General features: G+C 39.0%; 1 protein-coding gene across 2 annotated transcripts in view; it reads left to right on the forward strand.

Annotated features, from left to right (window-relative positions):
- The window catches only part of ZDHHC13 (zinc finger DHHC-type palmitoyltransferase 13), a 1,364,100-nt gene extending 1,353,903 nt beyond the window's left edge, over positions 1-10,197 (forward strand). For both annotated transcript variants that reach the window (XM_069623461.1, XM_069623462.1), the window contains 2 exons: positions 6,070-6,167; positions 8,613-10,197. In XM_069623461.1, coding sequence (XP_069479562.1) covers positions 6,070-6,167; positions 8,613-8,751 — 237 coding nt within the window. In that variant the 3' untranslated portion in view covers positions 8,752-10,197. The remainder of the gene's footprint in view (positions 1-6,069; positions 6,168-8,612) is intronic.
- Positions 10,198-10,413: the final 216 nt, after the last annotated feature.

Genomic DNA, 10,413 nt, shown 5'->3' on the forward strand with positions numbered 1-10,413 from the left:
CAACCGCCACACCCACGACTCCCAGCGAGTGCTGGTAGTAGGGAGTTCCTTGACCTCATTCTCTTCATCCTCGTTCTCTACATCCTCACGCATATTCCCCTCTGCAGGCCCTTGGGGAGGTGGAGGGTTTGAGGGTGGTGCTGAGGCTGATGTAGCAACAGCAGCCATGGGTGCCATTAGGGTTGGTGAGGTAATCTCCGCTAGAGCACTAAAGGCAGCAAAAGTCAATCTGTAATAGCCAGAAGTACAATGAAGATGAGCTCTGGGGTGTGGCCTTTTATAGGGGTGGAGGGGTGTGCCTCGTGACTATATTGATCACTCATAAGCATTGAAAAGGTTCCAAAAAATATGTGGAAAGCTAGGGCCATTGTCTGGGACATGTGAAATGGTGATTATTTTACTGTAAAATAATTTGGATTGTCTGCATAAGTTCTTTAAAATGTTGGGGAAGCGGACAAAGTGCGCAAATTAGGACATGCGCTCAGCGTGGGTGCAGTCACATGATGACGTCATGAACACGTCCGCGAAGGAAATGGGTGTCCGCAGGACACCAAATGCACAGGAACTGTCGTGCGCATGCGCGCGGGTGCTCTACGGACAGCGTCTGGGTCCTGAAACTAATTAAAAGTGTGACACAAGTGAGACGGACAGTTACGGACAGGCGCGATGTTCGCAGGATTTACGGGTGTGATGCGCATGTGTGTAGATGGTGTGCACAGTGTACGGCCAGGTACAGTGTCCTTTGAACACCTCTATTTTGTTTCACTACGGACATCCCGGACACCGAGCATGTTCTACAAACAGTTGCATCTTGGTTGCAAACTGTATGGACAGGTACAGTGTCCTTAGGACACCTCCATTTTGTCCATTTTCAGACATCCAGGACAGCTGCTGTGTTCTAAGAACAGTTCCATCTTGGTTGGCGGATGGTACGGAGAGGTATAGTGTCCTAGGACACCCTCTTTTTTGTACATTTATAGACATCCCGGACAGATGGTGTGTTCTAAGAACAATTACATCTTGGTTGGGAATGTTATCGAGAGGTGTACTGTCCTTAGGACATCCATATTTTGTTAATTATGGACAGGCCGGACAGGCGTGCTGTCCGCGGCCATTTTAACTGTGTTAAAAAAAAGATTAGACACAAACTATTTCATTAAAACTACCATAACATTTTTTTTATTATACACATACATAGCAATTAAGAAAGAGAGGGGGAAGCAGAAACTGAAACAAATATAGGGCAGTTGGGGGTTTACAGAGGATGGTTGTGAGGGGATGAAGGGATGGAATTTTCGTCGAAACGTTTGTTGTTGGTGAGGGTTTGGGGATAGTTCACTGGGACATGGAGAAGGGGGACCGGTACAGGTAGTACAGTGGTATCTAATTTTTCCTTTGACGTGGTCCTTCACAAATTGCTTTAAACCATTGAAATTATCTTTCAGCATGTCCACTTTCTGTTCTATGCGTTGCAAGGTCTCGTGCATTGTGTCTTTCGGTGGAATTTCTTCAATTTTTGCATGGTCTGTTAAAAATATATATATATATATATATATATATATATATATATATATATGTTAAGTACACAAAGTACTGACTATTCATTTGCTTATGCAGAGAAGTGTGTACCACTATTATCGCTATCTTCGGACATTTCGTCACGCGGAAAATTCTCCTCGAGCCACTCCAAAGTACTGCACATTTCTGTGTGAAAAACACAAATACATTAATTGTTCTGTACCTCATACAAAAAGTATACAAATATATAAGAAAAATGAAGTTTACTTACTAGTTTCTGGTAATTTGTATACGTTGTGTTTTGTTTGTCTACTGTCGCTCTTAGCTCTGTAGTTTCTGTGAGGTAATTATGTTGGAGGCATATCTTTTTTGTTATGGTATAATCCATTTCATTACATATGGTATTTAAATGGATGATTGATGTTAGACGCGTCGGTTCCACTGCTTATTTATTATTACTTATAATGTGTTTATGTGCTGCTTTTTAAACTTGTGCAGTTTTTATACGTTATGATAGAACAATTTCAGATACCCCCTGAGTTTTCGGGTAGTATTGATGTCGTCCGCAGACATACGCACAGTCCGTGGCCTTCAAAAATCATTAGCGGCGGGGTTCAGTATGTTCTATGTTAGATGTATATAAAGTAAGGGAATCCTAGTAAACATCTCCCAAATTCACACGATGAAAGTGTATATTCAGTCAAAAACTTTGTTAAAGGGACGTTATGGTTCGAAGTAAAACCGAAAAATCCTTGAAATTTGCAAGTTATGGTACGCTAAGCAATCATAACTTGTGCCACCACTGTGCAATGTTAAGACTAACACCCAGGACATCAAAGATGACATCACAAATGTCATTGATGACATCACTGATGACATCACAAATGTCTTTTTCCCTTTAATGACATATCTAGGCCAGTAATAGTCAGGAACTAAAAAATCAGTCATTATTCATATTCAAGTACTATATTTGTAGAGTTATAATTCAAATATGTTCTTACAGTAATTCACTTGGGTTTCACTCACAGCATATGAAACATATACATAGGGGAAAACACAGATTTGAAAAACAGCAATGCTTTGTGTGTATAAAGATAATCAGTAAGGGTATCGACACTTTTTTTAATAGTTCTGCCTTTTTTGAATTACTTTACTTTCCTGGATATGCTCATATTTGTACACATTGTATGCACACTACTCTCCTTAGGGTCCAGTCACATTATATGATAGTTATACATAGCAAAGTAGTACCTTTTGAAGCACAGCGAACATTTCTGTGTACAAAGTTAATCAGTTGGGGTTTGAAGATTGGCTGGTAATACTGTTGTTTACTTAATTTTCCCTGTATATGCTCATATTTGTATGTGGTGTTATTTGTGTTTCGTTTTGAATAATGCAATTATGTAGTAAGTGGGTTTTATTAGCTAGTTATTAAATGTTGCCCAGTAGACAAAACTGTAATAAGAAGCATGTATCATTTTACTATTCAACATGGTTAGATTAATAATATTGCACATCCATCATGTATGTTGCACACAATGCCGATGTTTCTACATAAGTAGCTTAGTATACTGGAAAGAACCTGATAATAGAATGGTATTTGTATCAATGCATTACTTACTGCACTACGTACCTCATGAAATGTATTCCAATAACCCTTCATACTTTTTGATCAACATTACTATAAGAATCCCTGGTACAGACTTTTAATGAAAATAAATGCACATGTGATGTCATCAGTGATGTCATCAATGACATTTGTGATGTCATTTTTGATGTCCTGGGTGTTAGTCTTTGCAGTGCACGGTGATGGCACCAGTTATGGTTGCTTAGCGTACCATAACTTGCGAATTTTAAGGGTTTTTCGGTTTTACTTGAAACACGAATATATATATATATTTGGGCCCTTCTTTTACCGAAGGTATATACCTACATTTGGCATGGTAGTAGGATCCCAGCTAGCTGTAAAAAAAAAAAAATCCATCCTGGTAGCTGTTCATAAAAAGGGTGATAGAACTGACACTCATAATTACAGACTTTTGATGGGGTGCAGGAGTCTCCAGGTCGGAAGAGGAAGTAAGTGTAACATTTGAGGCATGGAAGATACTGGTTTGGGACATGTTTCATCCCTCAGATGACAAACTCCCTTGAATGCGCAACCTAACCTAACATGATGGTACCGTCTAGGAACTCGAGTAAGAAGGAAGATCGGTCACCTAGCTATCTTACTATGTAAAATCGCTCATTCTGACCACCCCCCATCAGACGGTGATTAATGGAGATAATGGAAACGTGTGAAGACAGTTAATGTTGGTTATTGTCCGGTTTGCTTTTGAGTTGTGCATCATAACAACGGCAAAATGTATGCTATTGATTTACTGTGATTTTGAGAAATGCTAATAAAAACATTTTTTTTTAATTATTACAGACTTTTGGCCATAATTGGTAAGAATGCCAAAATGTTCTCAACCCTTTACTCCAGAATGTCAATCACTGGATCCAGGCGAAATCCCTTTTGCCCTGGAAGCAGACAGGATTTCAAGCTGGTTATAGTACCATTGATGACATCTGGGCTCTTCATAACAATATGGCTGACACCCACGGGAATACAGAGAGGCGACTGTATCTCTACTTTGACTGTGCAGGGGCTTTTGACTGCGTGGTCAAGGAAACACTCTGGCACAAACTAAGAAAACTGGTGATGGATTCTACCATTTTACATGATCTATGTACACAGGAACCACAGTCCAGGTCATGCTGGGTACACAAGGCAACATGTCGAGCCCGATTTCCACCAATGTTGGCTTGAAGCAGGGCTGTGTTTTCACCCCTGTGCTCTATTATCTTTATCTTGCCGATCCAGACCAGATATTAGCCAGTTGCCATAATTTGCCCATAATTGGCAAGGAGCCTATTCGAAGCCTGTCCTATGCAGATGATACGGTTGTGATGTACCGTAACCCTGTGGGTTTGCAACAATCTTTGACCGCCATCAAGATGTATACTGAAGGCAATAACCTAAGATCAACTTGGGGGGAAAAACTAAGGTCATGATCATAGGTAAAGGGCAAACCAAAAAGAATCCTTACAGATGGCAACTTGGAGGTGTGATCTTAGAGATAGTGAATTCCTATACCAACTTGGGTGTTCCAATTAAGAACCTTCACAATCAAGACTATTATGAACAGTTGATAGGAAGGATAATGACAAAATTGAACCTTATTTGTGGTTTTATCATGAGAAGGGGTGCCCACTCTATCTAGGGTTACTTGAAAATATATAAAATGAGTATAATACCAGGAGTGCTATATGGTCTGGAGGTCCTGGAAGAAAAGTGTGCATGTTGGTTAAATGGCTTTGAGGGAAACATCTGGACTAAAGTACTGAGAATTTCTTTAGCAGTTCCAATAAAAGCTATTAGATGTGAGCGGGACACACGTCACCAGCCAAATTATGAAAAATCCAATGCAGCAAACTCTACATGAAAATCTTGTGGGGGTTATCCCAATGAGATCTCTTTAATGGGACTTTTAAGAAATGACAACGTGCATAATCAGAATAAGGAGGCAATGCTGGGGTTAGAAAAGATGGTAAAGGATTTCCTGAAGGCAATAAACATGGCGCCTCCGGAAGAGTCTTCACTGGGAATATTCCTTATACGATTAAAGAGAAAAGCAGAAGAATGGGATGTTACAAAGAATATTGAATCCCTTACTAAGAAGAAGTGCTATCTAACCAATGTAAATCAACATTTTGAGTTGGGTAAACCACGCACCTACTTAATCAAGGCATGTGCGGAAGATCTTAGGTGCTTGAATTATATTGTAGGTTTAATATACTACCCAAGTTAGATTATGTTGGTGCCTGGCAAGGCATCAACAAAGAAAATCGGAAATGCAGATATTGTGATGTGGAGTGTGAAACAGCTAGACACATTGACCAATTGCAAAGCTTTTGAGCATGTGTTTATGAAGAGCTATGGATAATGTCACTGCCATGGATAGTGTCCACTTACCAATTTTGGGCCACTTTGTACTGTGGTGACTCATTGGTGATTACTACATCAGCTCATCATGTATGGAAAAGGGTTTTGGGGGTTTTATGAAGTGAAATTAATTGATTGTATATGATCTTATTCTTTGTATTTGAGCTGTTGTATTTGTATTTAGTTTATATATATTGCGTGCCTGTCCCGGGGGCATCTGGGTGCATATATTGCATTTGATTCTATTTTTATTGTTATAATGTCATTGCTGTTTTCAGTTTTAGATTTTCTTGATTTTGTTGTAAAGGCTGTTTTGAGGAGTAGGTACTTAATAACATTAAAAAAAGAAAAATACAATCTTTCCTCAAATTTGTTCCACTGTCTGTGTTGGATAATCTGTAATATTTAAATAATGAATAGTTCAGTTGTAGTCTTGCACTATAGAAATAGTCATATGAGACCGTTTACTGAGGAATTAAACCATATCTGGCGAACATAAGCATATATGTGTGTGTTGTATGGCATTTCTTTTTAACACAAACAAGTTTTTTGTATTTATTTTCAAGATTGTATTCCTCGGTTTGACTACTCAAGAAAGAATAAATCTTCATATACAGAGCAGACGTGCAAAATTTCCTGTCTCTTTAAGAAACACACCATTTAAGTAAGTCTCTTCTTTGTTGAAATGAGTTTAGTTGTTCATTAGTCTTCTATATTTAAGATTTGTAGTGGAATAATGATGGAGAAAGAGTTGAATGATGAGCAAGGGCGTACATGGCTGACAAGGGATAGATTTAGGATGGTCTGAGAACGAAGGGTGCAAGTAGAGTAGTGGGAGGTGGGGCAGCAAGGTTGGGGAAGGGATGACTGCGGTCATGCATTTCACCAAAATTAGTTTTTTTTCTAGCCAAATGAAGTGTGTGGTGGAACTTCTTTTTGGCATCAAAGTAGCTCACTGGAAGGGTATTACCTTGACGTAGACATATGCAATTATGTTATCACACAACCAGGTACTGACTAATTCTAGTCCCACCACCTTCCAAGTGCTAGAAGATGCCATCTTAACGATTCACTGGATGCTCCACTCCTCAATGTACAACTCTAAAGCACTTAAAAGTGGGTAAACGAGAAGTTTAAAAATACCTGTCATTAAAAAGAAATATTAAATAAAATACTTTTATTTTTCTTTGTCAAGGTGATACCCTTCAAATGAGTTGCTATGATTTTAAACAGCGGTGAAGTTCCACCACACAGACTTTGTCCGGCTGCGAAAACCCCCAACGCTACTCCTTTTTGCTCCCATCATTTTCTAACCTTGGTAGAAAAGAGTTGAAGAGACTGTAACCCACTTTATGTAGCAGGATTCAGTCCTCAAAAATTAAAAACCACTGCAGGTTTAGCCCCAAAAGTAGTATTCGCTTAAGGTCTGTAGGGTCATTGAAGGGTATGGAAATACATTGATGTATTAAAGTTAAAATATATTTTATTATTTGTATCAAGCGCTTTTAATTGGCTATGAAAAGAATTCTCCTTTGTTCGAAATTGGGCTGTCTCTTGGAATGTGATTGGAATGCATTCCAGTGCGCTAAGCAAAACCACCTTTTGATTATTATTTTTTTATGTGCACACAGCAAAATATTTTGTTGTGAAGCTTCTTTACTGATCACGCACTGGTCGCATGGTGCCGAAGTCCCCACCTGGGTTAACCAGACCTTGATCTGTGGAGGAAGGAAAAATGAGGGGAGCGGGAGTAAGGGTAGGAAAACAGACAATTGGAAAGATACATAGAGGATGAGGGAGAGGTAATGTAATTATAGTATATGGGGTACGTGTGTAGTCTTTCCCAGTGGCAAAGACAGCATGATGATCAGAAAAAGGGGAAGTAGTACATCCTATCATAGGAATCACTTTCCAGTGGTGGCATCTTCTAGTACTTGGAAGGTGGTGGTACTAGAATTGGTCAGGTCATGGTTGTGTGATGTACCCAAGATGTGCTTGAGCGTGCTCTTGAAAGTTGGAGGTTTGTTTGCCAATTAAACTTTTCATGCAACCTTGCTATCCTTTAGATACTTAATCTGGGCCTGCCAAGTCAACTGTGACAAATCAAGAGTTGCCTGGATCAAGGTGAATGAGGATACAAAATTGAAATTTGCATTATGGAAGATAGTGTGAACCTAACCCTTCAAGAGCCATTCATGCATGGTCTTATAGCAAGGGTGGGGTTCTCTTATGCAAATTGCGGTTGCAGTGCTGTGATATGCATAGGTAGAGGTATTGCCTTGAGGTGTTGAGGACCTACCTTTCTGGATTGAGAGGTCTTCAATATCCTTTATTATGACTACCAAAGTGTGGGTTATTGAAACAAACGTTCTTATAATTAGGGAGCGTGTGTCCTGTTTTAGGGCCTGTATGCAGGAATTCATGCACTGATTGGCCTTTATGCAAGACTGTTGAAGGCCGTGATGGCATGTCCACCAGGCACGAGGAGTGAGACCACCCTTGGAGAGCACGATGTTCAGATCCATACAGTAAGCTTAAAGTAAAGAGATATTTTAGATGAAGGGAAAACAACAAAACCTTCAGCGCACCACCATATGCCCCTATGCAAAGGATCCACCTGTACCAGACTCTATTCTCCTGTTGTGGATTACAAATTGTGAGATAACGGCTATACCCTTGTGAAGAGGGCTTTTGCCAACAAAGCAGCTTGACACTAATATCCTATGTAATTTACAAGCATCCCAATTAGATACTCTATAGTTTTCCAATTCTGGTACAATTTGCCTAGATCGTTCTAAAAGAAGTCTATAATGAATATCCTGTTTGTGCTGGTTATACCCTAGTCCTCGTGAGCTTTTACTCCAACCCCATCCTAATCAATGAAAGGCTTTAAAACATACCTCTGTCACATGTTGAATCCACTTGCAAAGAGTGCATAACAAAATGAAAACGAAAAGCAATTACTAAAAACTCAGTGCATGCAAAAACCAAATTATTCAGAAATATAAAATTGAAATGTAATCATTGAGAAATATTTTTTTAAATAGCAATTATCTAGTGGAACCATATTTAGTTTCACTGACCGGCTTATTTCTCACTTTACCTACAGCCAGGGGTGCTTGCAGAACATCACAGATTTCTTCCAGTGCCGTTGCTTTGGATTGCTGAAGCCCAATGTAGTGGACTGGACTCGGCAATACTCCATGATGATCAATCCACCAAAACATTCAGCTTTTCAGAGTGTGTGAAGAACGTTGCATTTCAGTTGTAGGAGATGGTGGCCTCGGAAGACTCTTTTTGCAGTAGCCTATGTTGAAAAGATTTTCAAAAGATTGTGCTGAACGATTTTATTTTTTTATTTATTTTTTACATTATTACTATTTGAGTTGGGATTTTGGGGTCGGAACTGTAGTTGGCATTGTCAAATCTGTTGTGGGGGTTGCCAACAACGCAAGTCAAGTTTTTAAATATCTAGTCCACCTCACTGAAAGCTATTCAATGTCTAAGGCTCTTTCTGTGTAATAGTAACTTTTGTTGATGTTAAATTCGTTTTTATAAACATGATACCTTGTCTGTACACTTTTCCTCTGTGCTGACAATTTTTCCACTACTATTATCCAGTGGCAGCAGGGCTTAAGTAATGAATGGCCTGCTTAAATTGTGAACATTGTGGAATTGAATATTGACACAGGCTCCTATTGTATCACTGTGTTTTTTTTTTCCTTTTTTTAACTTTGGCATCTCTTTCCATAAGAGAGCATCCAGACTTACTAATTTCCAAGCGTGCAAGGTTTTGGAAGGTCCTGACCAGCAATTTCTATTTTATCTTGCACACAAATGCATTCAGTTACTTGCCCTTTCCTGTGAGAAAGTCAAGTTTGTCTCTTGTAAACCTCTAGTGAGCTAATTAGCAATTGCACTTAAACTGCGAAATTCAAGTCCTTGTTTTTAACACTTCAGGAAGTGCTTTTGTGCAGTCGAGCTTCAACAGGCTATTGCACTTCATGGAAGAAATATTTGTCGTCTAAACTCTTCGTGCATCAAAAGTGTGTAGTAATTTCTTCCAGAGCGTATTCCTTGGTTCTTTCAAAGCAGACTCGGTATTGCAATATTGTTGTTATAGCGTTCGTAAAGTGCTCCTTGAATATTCTCACTGAAAAAATAAAAATGGAAACCTAACTTATTTGAACACTTACATCGTGGATGCCATGGTAAAGTTAGAAGTAATGGAAAAAGTGTTCTTGTTTATACTCTGGGAAGATACAAAATACATTGAACCATGCTTGCAAATGATTGTTTATTCGATTACCCCAGCATCACCCGAAATACATGAAAGCGGCTGTGCTCTCATAATTCAGGGAGCACAGACATCAGTACATTTACAGCACCTCAACAATTGCCTTGTAAACACCTGTTTCAGTTGCTCTGAAATAGCAGTTTCTGAACCTTTAGAAAAAAACACAGCCAGCAGTTTGTGTCCAAAGTCCATGTAACATCATGTCAACCCCCAATTGAAATATGTTTCCACAAGTGATCTGAAATAGATACTTTGGGTATGTGGGTTTTTATAATGCCGGAAATAATCATAGAAAAATCACTTTTATTTTTGTAACATTTTGTATGGAACTTTGTGGCTTGCAACTGTTGTCTCAAAGTTGGTTCAGGGTTCAGTAAAATCGGCAAGGTACAGAAAACTGGTTTATTCTCATCATTTCTACGTTTCTCTGTGGTAAAAGACTTGTGAAAATGCAAAACATCCATGACTCCTAATCTTCTCCAATACAAAGAATAGTACGCGGTAATGGACTTTGGGGAAGTAATCACTGTGAATTCTTATGTCACATGAACGTACCAAGAAGAAATATTTGTTTGATTTGTTAGATAGCAGCCTGGCATGTTATTGGTTTGTA

Source organism: Ambystoma mexicanum, chromosome 11 (assembly GCF_040938575.1).
Source record: "Ambystoma mexicanum isolate Mex_15411 chromosome 11, UKY_AmexF1_1, whole genome shotgun sequence".
Classification (NCBI taxonomy): Eukaryota; Metazoa; Chordata; class Amphibia; order Caudata; family Ambystomatidae; genus Ambystoma; species Ambystoma mexicanum.